General features: G+C 42.2%; 2 protein-coding genes across 3 annotated transcripts in view; one reads left to right on the top strand and one right to left on the bottom strand.

Moving 5' to 3' along the window:
* Eif3a (eukaryotic translation initiation factor 3 subunit A) overlaps positions 1-12843 on the top strand; it is a 29829-nt gene extending 16986 nt beyond the window's left edge. For both annotated transcript variants that reach the window (XM_075974570.1, XM_075974571.1), the window contains exons 14-22: positions 58-171; positions 828-950; positions 2066-2219; positions 3521-3705; positions 5445-5533; positions 6437-7185; positions 9419-9620; positions 10415-10614; positions 11696-12843. In XM_075974570.1, coding sequence (XP_075830685.1) covers positions 58-171; positions 828-950; positions 2066-2219; positions 3521-3705; positions 5445-5533; positions 6437-7185; positions 9419-9620; positions 10415-10614; positions 11696-11913 — 2034 coding nt within the window. In that variant the 3' untranslated portion in view covers positions 11914-12843. The remainder of the gene's footprint in view (positions 1-57; positions 172-827; positions 951-2065; positions 2220-3520; positions 3706-5444; positions 5534-6436; positions 7186-9418; positions 9621-10414; positions 10615-11695) is intronic.
* A 4000-nt stretch (positions 12844-16843) lies between these two features.
* On the bottom strand, positions 16844-17930 carry Nanos1 (nanos C2HC-type zinc finger 1). The gene has a single exon (XM_075974577.1). The coding sequence runs from the start codon at positions 17783-17785 to the stop codon at positions 16970-16972; it is 816 nt and encodes a 271-aa protein (XP_075830692.1). The 5' UTR covers positions 17786-17930; the 3' UTR covers positions 16844-16969.
* Between the last annotated feature and the right edge of the window lie 443 nt (positions 17931-18373).

Here is an 18373-nt window from a genome sequence, read left to right as displayed (position 1 = left end):
AAAATCATAAAAACAAAAGTTACTTTGTAAAACTGCATTTGCTTTCATACCATTCAGATTGACTATTTTGAAAGAGCCAAGCGTTTAGAAGAAATTCCTTTGATAAAGAGTGCTTATGAGGAGCAAAGAGTTAAAGATATGGACCTGTGGGAGCAACAAGAAGAAGAAAGAGTAAGCTTCCATTTCATTGTGGTATTACATACTATATAAACTAAGTTATAAGTCTGCCAATGAAACAGTTTTAAATTCTTTTGCTAGAAATTGTGCTTTTAACAATTGCTTACTAATAGTTTGGAAGGAGAAATATTCACAATAAAGATTTAATTGAAACTGTAAGTCACAGCCTTGTGTGCACGTACACAAGAGAAGGGCATCGCTGTGGGGCCCTGTGGCACCTGTAGTCATGTAGTACCTGGAGACTTACAGGCCTTTTGTTCTTCCTGCTTTATAACGAATAAATTGGAATTTTTTTGATAATTCTCCTCAAACATAAGTGTTCAGACTAAGTAGAAGTAGAAAATGCTGCTGAAGGTCAAGTAGCACTTGGGACAGTCTGGAGTCTTCTGTATTTTCGTTGGGCTGAGAAGAAAATTTGACAATTTGCCTTAACTTCCAGTATAATTAAATAGTTTTGCTCAAAACTCTCACTAATGTCCTCAGACTCTTATCCCTGCCTTCTATTTTGGGGGTCTACTGGGATACTGTTACCACAAGATACAATGGGGAAGGAGCAGTTTCTCAGTTTTAAAGAAAGTCTATTAGAATCCTTTTGGGGTAAATTAGGAAAACAAATGCTTTGGAGACGACTCTTCTGTCGTGTACTTTAGATTACTACAATGCAGCTAGAACGAGAAAAAGCTCTGGAACATAAGAACCGAATGTCACGTATGTTGGAAGACAGAGATCTATTTGTGATGCGACTCAAAGCAGCCCGGCAGTCTGTTTATGAGGTGAGATTCTTGTGCTTAAGGGAACCTTAATTTGTGAGCTTTGAGGGTTTCTTTTCATTCATTCATTCGTGTGTGTGTGTGTGTGTGTGTTTAAGGATTCTTTCTCCCTTAACATTGGCAAGATTTGTCTTGAGTTAAAGTAGTTATTCAATGTTTCAGTAGGAAGAGTTGGGAGATATTTTAATCATCTCAAGAAATGTTTCAAAGATGAAAATTTTCGATTTTCCTCATTTGATAGAAGTGTGGGTTTTGGGGATGGGGCCTGTTTGTCATGCTGTGTTTTGACACTGAACCTCTTGAAGGAGGCAGAATTTCAGGCACACCATGGTTAACTCCAGATTCATGTGTGCTTTTAAGTTCTGGTTTTTTGTTTTTTTTTTTAAACTCTGATTCAGAAATGAACTAGGTCAGGGCTGGGAATGGTGGTGTACACTTTTAATTGCAGCACTTCGGAGGCAGAGGCAGGCAGATCTGAGTTGGAGGCCAGCTTGGTCTACATAGTAAGTTCATGACTAGAGAGAACCTGTCTCAAAAAAAGAAAGGGAACTAGAACTAAATCAAAGATGTTTGTTAAGTTCCTAGATAGTCATTTTCTTTGTTATAAATAAATAAAATGTGACTGGGTTCCCCCCCCTTTTTTCTTCTTTTTTCTTTTGTTTTGAGGTAGGGACTGAAACTGGGAGTTGAACCTATGGCCGCAGATGTGCCAGACAAAGCACTCTGCTCTCAGTCCAGTCTTGAGCTTTAGTTGTGTGTAATTCAGTATTTTAAAACTTGACACACACACTGATAAAATTTCTTTACCTTTTAAGAGATTCTGCTATTGTCTTTCCTTGGTGGCCACTTTCTATGGCTTTTAGATTCTGTGAGCTTACACACGTAAAAGTATATTCCTGAAGCAGGGTGGTGGTGGCGCACGCCTTTAATTCCAGCACTCGGGAGGCAGAGGCAGGCGGATCTCTGAGTTCCAGGCCAGCCTGGTCTACAAGAGCTAGTTCCAGGACAGGAACCAAAAAGCTACGGAGAAACCCTGTCTCGAAACAAAAAGTATATTTCTGATTTATAATTTGGACAAAATTGACCTTTGTGGGGGAATATATCCGTTTAATTCACAGGAAAAATTGAAACAGTTTGAAGAGCGGTTAGCAGAAGAAAGACATAATCGTCTGGAAGAACGGAAAAGGCAACGTAAAGAAGAACGGAAGATAACTTACTACAGAGAAAAGGAAGAAGAAGAACAGAGGAGAGCAGAAGAACAGATGCTAAAAGGTATCCATTTAGATAAACGGCATGGTAATTGTTAGATGTCCTATTTTACGATCTGATTTAGAAAACAAAGGAATCTGCATAATTGGTCTCTACTATACAGATAACCCAGTGCATTATTTATAGCTGCTGTTTCCTCTATCAACCTATATCTACATACTTAAGTTTATACTTTTTCCCTCTTGGTATTTTATTATCCTGTATTATTAATGATTATTACATACGTGGTTGTATACCTGGTATCACATATTAAGAATTTGTTGTAGTTTGGTTTCTGTTGCTATGCTAAAACACTGACCAAAAGCAGCTTGGGGGATGAGATGATTTATTTAGCTTCCATATCATAGTCCATCACTGAGCAAGTGAGAGAGTCTGCTAGTGGACTCAGGGTAGGAACCTGGAGACAAACTGACTCAGACCATGGAGGAGAACTGACTGCTTCGTGGCTCACTCCCTATGACTCGCTCAGCTACCTTTCTTGTATAATCCAGGGATGAATGATGGTATTGCCCACAGCAATCAGCAAACAAGAAAGTGTCCCAACAGATATGTCCATAGGCCAGTCTCATGGAGGCAGTTCTTCCAAGTATGTCTGGATTTGTGTCAACTGATGTCCTAAATCATTGCAGACTACTTGTTTTCTTGACTCTCAACTGCTATTTGTTGATTGTCAGCTATTTTAGATTTCTTTAAAATTTTTGTTCATTAATGGGTATATATGATATATATGGGGCAGGTGTGCTGGTGGGGGGGTCAGAGGCCAACTTTTTAGGAGTCAGATTTTATTTAATTTTTATGTAGGTTCTGGGGATTAAATGTATATAGTTAACTTACGTGTAGATGTTTTTGTCTGCTGAGCTATCTTGATGGCCTTGTTTTAATATTCTTTTCTGTTGTCGTTTATTTTTTCAAGGCAGAATTTCTCTGAGTAGCCCTGTCTGTCCTGGGACTCACTGTGTAGGCCAGGCTGTCCTCAAACTCAGATCTGCCTGTCTCTGCCTCATGAGTGCTGGGACTGAAGTTGTGTACTACTATTACCAGGCTTGTTTTAATATTCTTGCCTTTGGAAAACTATTTATTTACTTTTATGTGCATTGGTTTTTTTGCCTGTGTGCATATCTGTGAGGATGTCAGATATTGGGGTTATAGATGACTGTGGCTGCCATGTGGAAGAGCAGTTTGAGTCACCTCTTCAGGTCTGCTCTGTTCCACCTCCGCTCTACATGTACTGCTTTATACCAGAAAAGTAGCCCTGATGGTATGGGTGGGAATCACATTGGAGTAACCTGAAAAACGTTTTATAGAGCGAGAAGAAAGAGAGCGAGCTGAGAGAGCAAAACGGGAGGAAGAACTTAGAGAGTATCAAGAGAGAGTCAAGAAACTGGAAGAAGTAGAAAGGAAAAAACGGCAGAGGGAACTGGAGATTGAAGAAAGAGAACGGCGCAGAGAGGAGGAGAGGAGACTTGGTGATGACCCACTTTCTAGGAAGGTGAGTACAGAAGTTATTCTCTTGGTTTCTCTTTAGTGCTGGGGAGGGAATCCAGACTCTTCATCTGTCAAGTCCACTGTTAACAGAGTTGTGTTCTGTGTTCCCAACCCTTGTATATTTATTTATTCTGTTTTAGTTACATGTAGAATCACCAATGAATTTTCTTGTATAATATTGTGGCCTGATAAACCACTGGACATTGTCTTGACTACCTAAATACAAAAAACTGTTCCGTTTCATAATGTCTCCATCACTTGGGAGAGTTAATTAGGTCCATCTCAACCTTATTCAGAATGTGCAGTGTAATTGGGGGCCTAGGTGATAAAAAATTGCTTGAACACAGATTGACTTGTTTCTCTTATCTTTTGAATTGTTCTCATTTGTGGTCTTTCATCCACTTAATCATAGTTCAGTTTTTTGTTTTTCTTTTTTTCCTTATAGACTGAAGGATGGGTGAGAACACTCAGGGACTAAGATTGTAGGCGGGCGGTGGGGGCGGGGGGATAGTCATGCTAGGCAGGCATTACCTGTGAACATAGGTTTTCACATGGGGCCAAGCTTTTGTAAAGTACTGAGCTCTGGGGAATGCACCTTAGGGAACGAAGGAGCCTCTGTTTCCCATGTTTCATTCTTTCATTCACCCAGTGGGGATACTTCTACGACTGTTTCTCTCTTTTTTAAACTTTTTAAAAATGATTTATTTATTTTTGTTTTATGTGTACTACTGTTTTGATTGCATGTATGAGATGTCAGATCCCCTGGAACTGGAGTTACAGAGAGTTGTGAGCTGCCATGTGGGTGCTGGGAATTGAACTCCCAGGGCTCTTAACTGCCGAGTCATCTTGCCAGCCCCTCATAGTTCAGTTTTAATTACACTCTATGTCGCTTCTGATTCCTATGTCTCCAGTCATAATATCCTTCTAGACTTTCTTCCAGACCTTTTCTAGATTTCATAATGATAGCGTATGTGATCCTTAAATCTGCTCTTCTGTCTCAGCTTCCTTTGGTTTATACTTATTACTGAGAGCCAAAGGGAACATACTTGACAAACCCTTTTCACAGTTTCAGCTGTATACTTGTGCTTCAGCAACTTTACCCTTTAAACCAAACACTGTCTATCGATTAATTTTTTCTAATTTTTTAAATGATTTTTTTAAAAAGATTTATTTTATGTATATGAATGCTCTATCTGCATGTATGACTTTATGTGAGAAGAGGGTACCAGATCTCACTATAGATGGTTGTGAGTCACCATGTGGTTGCTGGGAATTGAACTCAGGACCCCTGGAAGAGCAGCCAGTGCTCTTAACTGCTTAGCCATCTATTCAGCCTCCTAAATGATTATTTTTAGTTATGTGCATGTGGGCACATGGCAGCTCACAACTCTCTGCACATGAGTGCAGGTGCCCACAGAATTGTTGGATTCACTGGAACTGGAGTTACAGGTAAAATTGTGACGCATCTGATATTGCTGGGAACTGAGCTCTTTCCAGTCCTTAGTTTTTTATTTTTGTGAAAGGAGAGGATTTTAGACAACCAAGGCTGGCTTTTAAAAGGTTCCTGATCCTGTTGACCGTCCAAGTGATGATGAAGTTAGAGTTGTGCATCCTCCTTCAACCAGACTTTTTTTTTTTAGGATCTTGAGGTTATTTAATGAAAGCATGAAATGCTTGCTACAACTCTAGTAGTTGGCATTGTAACTTTCATTACTATGATGCCTCTTTGCTTTGTGGGTGCAGGACTCTCGGTGGGGAGATAGAGATTCAGAAGGCACATGGAGGAAAGGACCAGAAGCTGACTCTGAGTGGAGGAGAGGCCCGCCAGAGAAGTAAGTGGAACCATGAGAACAGTGTGCCTTGTCTTGGATCCTGGTATGTAGATTTTAAAAAATCAGATTGGGATTATAGGATGGTATGCAAATCCATCTATTATTTGAACCAAGGTCATGGTCCTGTGTAGCTTTAATATAACCTTGAAACTCCTTATTTCTACTTCCCAAGTGTTGGATTTGCAGTTTATGCCTGGATAATGCGACTTTTCTTTATAGTTGTTTTTTCCTTCAACATTGCTCTGATGACTGATCCATATAAATCTTGAGAAATACCATTAGATCCCAATAGCACTGAGTTCAAAGAATAAGAATGAAATGTGTCGTGTTGTAGTGGCACACACTTTTAGTCCCAGTACTTGGGTGACAGAGATACAGGTGAATCTCTTGAGTTTCAGACTAGCCTGTTCTAGAGTGAGTTCCCAGGACATCTGAGACTTCACAGAAAACCTCTCCCCAAAAAGAGCTGTCTATAACATTTTTCAAAGAAGGTTGAACAGTTTTTTGTTTTTTAATATATTCTTTAATCTTTGTAATACTGGGAGATAGAATCAAAGGTTATAGTTTAGTATAGCAAGCACTCTACCACTACACTACATGCTTAGTTTTTGAACTATTTTTTATGGTAATAACTATTGGTAGGAATAGTGCTTTATTTATGCAAAAGTTCATTGTAAAAGATATAGAACTTGACAAGGTGCTCTTGGGAAGGCACAGATAATTGTTTTCAGGATCTTGTCTGCTAAGGTACTGGATTTTGTATAATTTTTATTTGAAAAACATTTTTAAAGGACCAGAATTAATGAATTTAGACTTAGTGATTTAGAAGAATGAGTGAAATCAAGGATCCATATGCTTTCTGAAAAAATTTGCTTTTAAAGCTTGTACCTTATTGCTCCTTAGGGACTGGAGACGTGGAGAAACTCGGGATGATGAGAGACCTCACAGGAGAGATGAGGATCGACTGAGGCGCTTGGGAGATGATGAAGAGAGAGAATCTTCTCTTAGACCAGATGATGATCGCATCCCCAGGCGTGGCCTGGATGATGACAGAGGGCCTAGACGTCCCGATGAAGATAGATTTTCTCGTAGAGGAACAGATGATGACCGTCCTTCCTGGCGTAATGCAGATGATGACAGACCTCCCAGGCGAATTGGTGATGATGATAGGGGCAGCTGGCGTCACACAGATGACGACAGACCTCCCAGACGAGGACTGGATGATGACAGACCTCCCAGACGAGGACTGGATGACGACAGACCTCCCAGACGAGGACTGGATGATGACAGACCTCCCAGACGAGGACTGGATGATGACAGAGGAAGCTGGCGTACAGCAGATGAGGACAGAGGACCTAGACGTGGGATGGATGAGGACCGGGGACCGAGAAGAGGAGGTGCTGATGAAGAGCGGTCATCCTGGCGTAGTGCTGATGATGACAGGGGTCCCAGGAGGGGCATGGATGATGACCGGGGTCCCAGGCGAGGGTTAGATGAAGACCGAGGACCGTGGAGGAATGCTGATGATGATAGGATTCCCAGGAGAGGTGCGGATGATGACCGGGGGCCTTGGAGAAATATGGACGATGATAGGATTCCCAGACGGGGTGATGATGCAAGACCTGGTCCTTGGAGACCATTTGTCAAGCCAGGTAAGACTTCATATTTAAAAAATTAGATGCTTTTGTGGAATTTGGTGGGTAAAAAAATGAAATTGTAGGCCTAAATGACAGTTGTACTATATCTTTTTTAAAAAAATGTAGGTAGGTTTTTTTTTCCCAAATGCCTGTACAATAATTTTTAAATGAAAATTACTCTCATTTGTCCAGTCCACCCTGGGATCATACTCAGGATCTCATTTTAAAATTGCCTCTGTGCGGGTGTGTACACGTGAATGCAGGTGTCCGTGAGGCAGAGTGAAGGCAATTAGAGCCTCCTGACATGGGTATATGGAATTGAACTGCAAGAACAGAATGTGCTGTTAATCACTGAGTGTTCTTTCCAGCCCTTTTCAGTCTGCCTTTTGAGGACCCTTAAATCCACCAACTTTTGTGTTCCCTCTGATTGAAATTGAGTATATGTCCTTTGACTCTTCTTGCCCTGCTAACTGGCTTCTGCCATTTTCCCCCACTCCCAGTTCCTTTTTGCAGTACCCAGAATGGTCCTTCCTGTGTTTAGATCTAATTATCACCTTTTTTGCTTTTACTAGTTGTGACTTCTGTGGCAAACCTTTTTATCTTTTCTAATCTTGGCCATATTCCATGTTGAACTATGTGACCTTAGATTTCCATGCTTTGTGTAAAATGAGATTGGCAGTATGGTAGGTTCTTAGTAAATTGTGATGTGTCCTATAAAGTTGCTGTGAATACTGAGAAATCCTACAAGAAATACAAGCTTAGATGCCTTTCTATTCTGCCATCCATCAACATATAATTTGTCTCTTGATGTGTTTCTGTTTAAATCTACTTTACTCAAAAGTACTGATTTGAAATAGTGAATCCATGGCCAGCAGTTTTGGTAACTGATGATTGAACAAAGTTTGTCTTAACACATGCATTTCCCCTTAAATTTGAGACCATACTTCAGCCTATTCTTGTGGTCATTTGAATAGTAGAGTAAAAAAAAAATCATAGTACTAAATAAGCAGACCTTTAAAAGGACATTTTTTATAGTTAAAGAAGCTGATTCTATGAGTCAGAGTGCTACAAACCTGAGCTGGTATTACATATGTCAGAAGATAACTTAATTTTCTTTCTGAACTGAGTAATTAGAAAATTGCCACAAGTATTAATTTGAGATTATAAATATTTATTTGCAAGTGGGATGGGTGTGATGACACACACTTTAATCTCAACCCTCTGGTGGCAGAGGCAGGAGGATCTCTGAAAATAAGGCCAGCATGGTCTCCATGGTAAGTTCTAGGACAGCCAGGGCTACATAGAGCGACCCTGTCTTTGGAACAGAAAATTCAAGAATTTGATAATAGTTAGGATTGACTTAATTAAGCAAGTTAATATAAGTGGGATTTAAGTCTGTAGCTTGTTACTCACTTACTGATACGAAAGTAAGGTACAGTGGTGATGAGCTTTGTAGCTATAATGCACCAGTGAGACAAAACACCAGGCAGAATCAAAGCATTTACCCTTGTTTTGTAACTGGATGGTGGGGTAAATGTCACAGGACAGGAATAGGAGTCATTGATAAAATATTACAGAGTATAAATTCATGATTGGGGTAGTTATTCCCAGGAAACTCTGAAGTTTTCTGCTTAACTGAGTATCCTGTAATACAATTAGAACAGATTTTTATGCTGGCAATGTACACAACAAGAAATATTTGATAATCTATTATTTTATGAAACATTACATCGAGACTGTTTAAACTTCCTATAGATACATAATTTAGAAAAATGCTAATGACCAGCCATATATATATATATATATATATATATATATATATATGGCATACATATGGATTTAGTTTTAATTTTCTTTTTTTTTTAAATATATATTTATTATGTATACAATATTCTGTCTGTGTGTATGCCTACAGGCCAGAAGAGTGCACCAGACCTCATTACAGATGGTTGTGAGCCACCATGTGGTTGCTGAGAATTGAACTCAGGAACTTTGGAAGAGCAGGCAATGCTCTTACCCTCTGAGCCATCTCTCTAGCCCCCTAGTTTTAATTTTCTTACTGGAATAAGAGTATCTTCAATTTGCTTAGGATGATGAATTAATGTTAAGATACCTTCATAAAGGCCAGGGATGAGCTCAGTTGATATTGACAACTTGCTTAGCATGCATAAGGTCTTATTAAATCCCCAGCACCACACATACAATTGCTAATCTGTTAAAAATAAAATTGCTTCTTTTTATAAAATAGGTGGATGGAGAGAGAAAGAAAAGGCTAGAGAAGAGAGTTGGGGTCCACCACGAGAATCAAGACCATCAGAAGAACGTGAATGGGATAGAGACAAAGAGAGGGATAGAGACAGTCAAGATCGAGAGGAGAACGACAAGGACCCTGAACGAGAAAGGGACAGAGAGAGAGATGGAGACCGGGAGGATCGCTTCAGAAGACCCAGGTTGGAATTACCCTACTTGTAGTTCTCTTACACTTTGCTATGCACTCCAAATCATTTTTGATAAGTAATACCATTTAGATAAACAGAGTATCTAGAAAATAAAAAAAATGGGGCTGTGGGGGGAAGTTAACTCTTATTGGCTGCCTGCAGGTTGTTTAGCAGGTAAATGGGCCAGTCTGGGTGTCTACTGCTCCTGTTTCTTAGAGCAATGAATTATCTTAATTGTCTTTAAATTATCCTTTCTTGTTGGTTTTTGAGAAGATGAAGTGTTAATGTGTAGCTTAGGATGACCTGAATTCCAGTTTTTATCCAGCACTCATATGCTGAGATTTATAGTCTGTTGACAACACACCCAGTTATTATTAGCAGTAAAAGTTCTAGGAAATCTGGTGGGTAAAGTTCTGTATTTTGTCCAGAACGGCAGGCAGCAGCTTCATGTGGCTAGTAATCTAGCTCTAGGAGTATGGGTTGTGCTGTTGTAGGTGAAGTGGTCTAGGTGCCTTAGATACCAGATTGAGACTGAGGTGTTGGGAGTTTAAACCTCAAAATAATAAACTAGATTTGGTGTGTTATGTGTGTCCGTGTCGTCCCCTCCCACCCCACCCCCGCACCACACATACTTGTTTTTGTTTTTTTGAGGCAGGGTTTCTCTGTGAAGCCCTGGCTACCCTGGATCTCATTCTGTAAGTCAGGCTGGCCTCACACTTGTATGCACCACCACCCATGAGGCTGGTGTGTTGAAATTACCCAGGTATTCTACCAAGAGCTGAACTTGTTACTTTAAATGGCTACAGGGATGAAGGTGGCTGGAGAAGAGGACCAGCAGAAGAATCTTCAAGCTGGCGAGATTCAAGTCGCCGTGATGATAGAGACCGGGATGACCGTCGTCGGGAAAGAGATGATCGTCGTGATCTGAGAGACCTGAGAGAAAGAAGGGATTTAAGAGATGATAGAGACCGGAGAGGACCTCCCCTCAGATCAGAGCGAGAAGAAGGTAGAGAGACATTTTGGGGGTCGGAATGAACAGTTTTGTGGCAGGATTGGGGCTTTATATAATTATCTTTGGGATTTATATGAACATTGAAAATAAGAGCACATGTAGTGTACTTAGTTATCAGCTTGTGTATAAAGCAAGTGTACAACAGACTAAATGATAAGTAAGTAGCAGAAACTGGTGAGATTGGAGAGAAAAGTATTAATTTTATAAGGTCCTGGTGTATGAACACAGGTGTGTAAATGTAAAGACACTTTGGGGCTGGTGAGATGGCTCAGTGAGTGAAGCTCTTGCTTGGCAACTTGATGTCAGACCTGGGGACCTACATAGTAGAAAAAGAACTCACTCCCTGAAAGCTGTTATCTGTACTCACTCACATCCCTAACTGTAAACACCTAAACAATATTTTAAATTTTATCTACTTGTTTTTGGATTTTTTTTTTTTTGAGGCAGTGTTGTGGCTGTGTGTAACCCTAGCTGTCCCAGAATCTGTGGTCCAGGTTGGCCTAGAATTCAGATCTGCCTGCCTCTGCCTTCCAAATGATGGCATTAAAGGTGAGCACTGCCACCACCACTTGGCAACAACAACAACAAAATTTATGTATTTTTAGTTAGTTTAAGATGTCCGTTGTACTTCCATGCTTTCCTTACATGGTTTTTAACAGTTTGCTCGCTCATCAGGATCAGAAGAGTATTAAAGCTATAACTTGAAAGCTCACATTTTATGATTCATTTGCTAAAATTCAAGAGCCAAAAATCCTATATTGGACATTTTTATTCTGATAGTTTTTATCCTGTGTTCTACTGTTAAGATATTTCTATGGTCAAGGATTTCTGTTTGTAATTTTTCAATTATGTCTACAAGTTCATATTTTAAAAGGTTTTTTTTTGTCAGAAATGACAAAATTAAAATGTGGACAAATAATTAAAATGACAACAAATTAATTAAAAAGTGATTCTGCATTGTTGATTTTTCTCAATAGTTTAAGGTGGGCATTTCTTTTGCTTCACTTGTTTATTTTGAACCAATAAAATAGTTCAAACTTAGACTTTATTTATTTTATTTTTTTTACTTTTCTAGCAAGCTCTTGGAGACGAGCTGATGACAGGAAAGATGACCGGACTGAAGAACGGGATCTACCTCGTCGTGTTCCTCCCCCAGCTCTTTCAAGAGAGAGGGAGAGAGAACGAGAAGGTGAGAAAGAGAAAGCGTCCTGGAGAGCTGAGAAAGACAGGGAACCCCTTCGTCGTACTAAGAATGAAACTGATGAAGACGGGTGGACAACAGTGCGACGCTAGGCCCAGGACGATGGCGTCAAACTTGTCTACCACATGGGTTTGACCACATTCAAGGGTTATACTTGTGCTTCACCCGGTCTAAAGTGAATTCTTTAATGTTGTCTCACCATAACACAAAAAGCATGAACTTGTATTAATCATATATAATAGATTGATCATGCACTGTATTCACAGGAGGTTGAAAAACCATGCCATTTTCTGGAATTTAAGGTGTTGCATTATTTCATCAATCATTTGTTTAAAAAAAAAGCCTAAAAAATAAAAATGAACCCTTCAGGTGTTAACACCTATATCTTGGTATACAATTGATCTTTTTGTTTTGTTTTGAAATACCAAATTAATTTGGAATAAGGTAAGGTTCTGTTAAAATATTTGAAAACCCTTTAAGCCAACAGATCTGACAGCTTTCCCATCATTAGTGGGGACATACTTTCTTGGGTATTTACTATTAACTACATTTAGGCTATAGCTTCTGATCAGTCCAGTATATATTACAAACACTGGTTGCAATGGGTTTTCTGTAGACTACTTGAGAGAGGTGAGTATAAGCATTTTGTAGTCATCATGGCACTGCTCAGGTGCAGATCCGGACAGGACAGCTTTGGGTTCCTAGAGCATTTGGTAAACTTTCTTTTTTTCTGTTGCCAAAAGAAAACTGCTTTCCCACTAATTCATGCCTTTCAAGCATTTTAAATATGACAATATTTATAAATGTGTGGTTTGGAGGAATTGTTTAAATTTTTTCCTAATTTCCTTTCTTCAGGATAGATTATTTCAACAAGTAATTTGTAGTGATGACTGTGTTGACTTCAATTTTGGAGTGTGGTAGCTGTGTTAAAGAGTAATAACCATTTGGTCTTATTGAAGCCAACACAGAACTTGCTGCTGTGTTTTTTCTTCAGTGATAAATAAAATACTTACATAATTGGTGTTAGTGTTAATTTGTTAATGGTGTTATAGTCCATGTATTCAGTTGAGGTTTTGTGAATTTATCAATGCTATTAAAATTTATCAGTGTTAGTAGTAAAGAATAACCTAAAAACACAAAGTAAATGGTAGCAACTAGCAAGTTTGTGAAGTGTTCTTACCATTCACAGAATCTGTTGGGAAAAGGAAAAACAAAAAAAAAGTAACAGTTGTAGGGGGTTTGTGTGACAAACTTTGAGTGGGGGTGGGCTTTATACATTATAAGGTTTAAAAATTTGTTACAGCTGTCAGACCAGAAGAGGGAGAGCTGATGCTCTTCTTACTGAATATGTGCTTTTTGTATGGTGCTTCCAAGGATTGGAATTTCAAACATGCAAAAGACCTGGAGATCATTGGTTATATTTGAGACAGTAACCTATGTATGCATTTACTAGTGAGCCAGACACTACTGTGATGCCAGAGATAATCCCCATCAAGTGGTTATTTTAATCAACTACATATAGGTGAATGCATATGGTGGGGGTAGCCTGCAGATCTATCTTTGCAGCTTAGCTGGGGTTCCAGACATTGTTTGCATTCTTGTTGTTCTGGGAGAGAACCCAGAGAACAGGGTAGGGGCAGAAATAGCTGATGCTTCTGTGGTCTAGCTCGTGGGATTCCACTATCACAGCGCTCTCTCCATACATTTAAGAAATTAAAGGAAAGCTGATTAATCTCTAGGTGAGCCCTATGGCTTTTGGCAGTTGTAAACAATGGAACCTTACAGCTCCTGTAGCTGTTCTTGAAGGTAGAGAGGCCCCTCAGAAGATCTTTATCATGCTTGCCCAGCCCATAGGGTGCCAACCAGGAAGGGGTTTGAACCTATGTGTAGGTATAGTCAATAACCACCAGTACCACATGACATGTAATCTCCGAACTTTGTTGGGGGAGGCAGAAGGATACTGAAATCTCCAGGTCAGCATTGGCTGGTGAGACACAGTCTCAAAAACTGTACTTCCATCTGTTGTATTTTCCCCAAGATATTTTGGCTGTTATAACAGAACTACAAGACACTGGAGGGAATGTTCTTACCAAGGCGCTTAAAACAACAAAATTAATCTGAAATACATTTGGTAGTTTTGAAATACATGGTTTTGGTTTAATATATCTGACAAAAGTTCTAATCAAAGCTATTTAACTTCTGAACAGGATTTTGTAGGAAAAATAAAGTACAAGGAAGTAGAAAGCCACTAGAATTAACAAGTTTGGACAGACAGGCTAAAGCATAGCACAGCCTGTTGTGCTCATGGAAAAGGTGTTACAGGGCTGTACCTTTTGTGGTTTAACCAGATACAGTGTGTTCTTAGAAGCCAACCTTGTCACAGTTTTGTATTAAGCTTTGGGTCTTAAGTTTCATTTACTTCTCTGTTATGGGGATTGATCCCAGGGTTTTGTGCATTCTAGGCAAGTGCTCTACTACTGAGTGTATCTCTAGCCCTAAACTTGAGTTTCTACTGTAAACATCTTTACAGAACCTTTATAAATTGTCACATCACATTGCAAGGATTACTTAGCCTCCCTCTGCCTCAGGAGTGCTAGGATTAAAGGCTCATACCTGGCTCCAAGGGTTTGGTGGTAGTGGTGGGTCTATTTCCTCTGGAGCTCTAACACTAGAAAAACCAGTATTTTTTGTTTATATCGAAGACTTTGAATTAGCTGGTAAATTGACTTAGTATAGGGTGGAGAACATGTATGGGATGTTTTTGTGTATACATGTTCTTTGTATAAGTTACATGGAGGTCAGAGGTGCCCTCCTCAATCACATTCCACATTTTTTAAAATATTATTTATTATGTATATAATAGTCTATCTGTGTGTATGTCGAAGGCCAGAAGAGGGCACCAGACCTTATTACAGATGGTTGTGAGCCACCATGTGGTTGCTGGGAATTGAACTCAGTACCTTTGGAAGAGCAGGCAATGCTCTTAACCACTGAGTCATCTGTCCAGCCCCCACATTCCACATTTTTTTTTTTGTTGTTCACACAAGGTGTTTCTTTGAATCTGAAGTTCTCCAAACCTGGAGCTAGCCTGCTTTCCCTGTGGTTAAGACCATAGCTTTTAAAAAAAAATCACCCAAAACTGCACATAAATGTGCACATATGTGAAGGTCAGCCTCAGAGGGGATAGTCTTCATGAGCCCACCTAACATGAGATAGGGTTTTTAGCAAGGCTGACCTCTGCGTCACCAGCACTGGGAGTATAAGCATATCACCATTCCCATATTTTTATGTGGGTGCTGGGGATAGAACTCAGGTAGCCATTTCCCCATTTGTTAGTATAACAGATACTTAATGTGAGCACATTTTTGGGAGTCGCCTTAGTACCACCCACTGAACAGGAATGCATATCTCAACACCCCTGGTTTTGGTAAGGTATGTGCTCTTTGAAATTCAGGAGTTCCACCAAGGCATGTGTAGTGAAGTTCAAAGAGCTGAATGACTTGATCTTGCCTTTGAGAATGCTCAGTTTTTGAAAAACAAACCAGTTAGGGGAAAGAATGTGAATTTATGTTAACTTGAAAAACTTTGCCCCAAAACAAATGGTTTATTTTTTAGTAAAAGAACAAGAAACTACATGCTTTGTTACTTAAGTTTAGGCCCAGGCCGAGTGGAATCTGCAATTCTGTAGGGCTGCAATGGGTATTTTCTTCCTGGCTAAAAATGCCTTTCCATCAACCCCTTCTCCTTGTATATGATATGATGTACCCTGTGGCCCCTACCCCCTTTTACCAAAAGGGTGCACAGCTATTCAGTATTTTTATATCACTCTCTGGTACATGGGAAGCCAGTTGTCAAAATTAGGTTTCATATGAAAGTCTACTCAGTACTGTAGCTAATCTGACTACCGGAAGTTTTATATACTCTTGCCTGGTATTTTCAGATAGTGTTATGTCTGAGTTTATCTTAATTCACTTCCATCTTTGCCTCTTCTGTCTGGATGGCAGTTATATGCCATAGTCCAGCATTCAATGTGATGGATTTACTGGAAATAAGGGGTTAGGAACTTTTGCCTCAAGATCAGGTTCTGGAAGCAGACCAGTAAGAGTGGAATCATAACCAGGAAGGTCATGATACTTGAATCCAACCCTAATTATTAGAGCCTTTAAATGGTGTTTATTTTGGCACACCTGTATATCTGAAGGCAGACAGCCCAGAGTACAACCTTCTGGATCTCAGGTTATTATTGCTTCATAATTTCCCATTTTCTATTTAGGAAGCCTGAAATGGAACAATCAAGGTGAGTTAAAACACTGTTCTTGGGTTTCCTCCTTTCTGATCTTAGCATCAGACATGATAAAGAATTGGACAGGTTGGGGAATGGTGCATAGAGGAAATGCTAAGTAGGAGTTACAGGGGAGGTTAATGTATTCGTATACTGTCACTGTATAAATACACAAGTCTCTTAAACAGCACCATTTCCAAATATGAACATGATATGATTAGGACTTGGCACAGTTAATTTTAAGGGTAGGAAGGGCTACTTATTAATTCAGTAGAATACCGGATACATAAAAGGTTAAGAACGATTCTACCTGCTACAGATTGTGCCTTTAAACCTCCCAGTTAGGACAGAAACAAGTCACGATGAGGAATGCCCTCTTAAATTAATACTGGGACGTGTACTGAATTGTTTTACCTGCAAATAGAGTAAGGACAAACTTAAAAAGTTAATAAATTGCATCAAACAATAAAATAGACATTTGCCGACATTCCATAAAATGGTTTTACACACTAAAGTTCAGAGGCTATTAAAAAATACTCTAGACCTAATAAAGTGCCTCCATTCATGAAACGAAACATCCCAAATCAGAGACAATTTCATAATGATGCGCACCTAAAATAGGCCGACGTATACAGTAAGCAACTCCAGTAGCCACTTAAAGCCGGTGGCATACTCGTTCAGTCCTCACGGTTCTGGATGCGCGCTTTAGAAACTAGAGACAAAATTCAAGATTTCAACGTCAGAGACCCGACCATTCCGCTGGAGACTGCTGCGCCCCGCCGGCTTCCGCAAAACGAAGACCACTTGCAAAGTTGAGTCTCGGGAAAGGAGGCGCGACCATGACTTCAGGTGTCCACAGCCCGGCCCTAGCGCAGCTTCTTGCTGGGCAGGCTGTCCCTGGTGCTGCGCAGCGGCGGGCGGGCAGCAGGCGGTGGCACTTTGGAAAGCGGGCAATATTTGATGGTGTGTGCGTTGTCGCCGCTGGCACCGCACAAGGGGCACGTGTAGCGGCGCAGAACCGGGCAGAGCACTCGGCCGTCGGGGCCCTTGAGGATGTGTGTGGTGTAGAGCGCCACCGCCTCCTTGTTGTTCCGGCAGAACACACACACCTGCAGCTCTGGTTTCAGCAGACGTGCGGCGGCCGTCCCGGAGGCCGCGTGCAGACGAGGCTCGGCCGCCCACGCAGGGCCCGGCACCTCTCGCGGCGTCACCTCGGCCGTGGGGGCGGCGGAGGCGGCGGGCGTGCAGCTCAGCAGCACCGCGGCGGCGCGCCCTGCGAACGGGTTTAGCTCAGCGAAGCGCTCCTCCAGCAGCCCGGCCTCGGCAGTGCCGGCGCACAGCTCTAGCGCGCGCAGTTCCAGCGCGCTGCCCAGGTAGCGGTCCCGGGCCCCTGGCTCATCACCATCGTCGTCCTCTTCGTCGTCGGGTGGCTCAAGCGTGGGCCCCGCCGCCAAGGGCCCGGACCTTTCGTGCGAGGAGCAATGGGACGAGGAGGGCGGGGAGCTGCGGTCTCCAGCCCTGGTGATGAGCGTGGCGAGACCCAGGTAGTCGTTCCAGGAGCTGAAGGGCTGCGGGTGCACCGGGCCCGGGGCGCTCATGTAGCGGGCGCTGGGCACGAGCGCCATAGGCGCGGGGGCGCGGGCGCGGCGGGGCGAGCGTGGCGCCCAAGGGAAAGCCTCCATGGGCCGGCAGCGGGCCGCGCGCCTCCCCGCCGCCCGCACAGGCCGGACGGAAGGGACGCAAGAGCCTGCCCACCGGCCTGCCTCGGGGTGGGGCAGCCTTGCCTCCTTTTATCGCTCCCGCTTCCCCCAGTGCCCCTCCTCTCTGTCTCGGCCCTGCCCCCTGCGATCCTCCGCCGGGGCCACCGCGCCCGCGCCCCCGGACGGAGGCGGAGCGGAGGCGGGTGCGCGCTCCTCTCCAGCCCCGCGCGCCTCCTGCGCCCCGCGCGCTGCGCCCACCTCTCCAGCTGCGGGGCGCCTGGCATCCTGCGAGGGGGCGGGTGAGGCGCCGCCTCGGGCCCCGGCGCTCAATGGCTGTCGACCTGACTCTGCGAGCGCCGCTCGGGATGCTGATTGGTGGTAGCCAGGGAGGAGGCGGGCGGCGGGTGTGTGTGTTGGGGGGGAGGTGGGGGGAGGCTTTGCAGAGAGGGCCGGGAGGGGCGGTGGCTGGGGCTAGCCTTCGCCCCAGTGTGGGGACTGCCACACTTGCTTTTCTCTCTGCGGGGTAGTGAGATGCCGTGGACTCAGATCGCGACCAAGCCACTGGGATAC

This window comes from Microtus pennsylvanicus, chromosome 5 (assembly GCF_037038515.1).
Source record: "Microtus pennsylvanicus isolate mMicPen1 chromosome 5, mMicPen1.hap1, whole genome shotgun sequence".
Taxonomy (NCBI): Eukaryota; Metazoa; Chordata; class Mammalia; order Rodentia; family Cricetidae; genus Microtus; species Microtus pennsylvanicus.
The sequence above is the reverse complement of the archived record's forward strand: the minus strand, read 5'-3'. Positions and strand labels throughout refer to the sequence as shown.

What these genes read in the sequence shown, in the direction of transcription:
- Nanos1 (XM_075974577.1), bottom strand. Translation starts at nt 17,785, where the DNA reads ATGGAGGCTTTCCCTTGGGCGCCACGCTCGCCCCGCCGCGCCCGCGCC.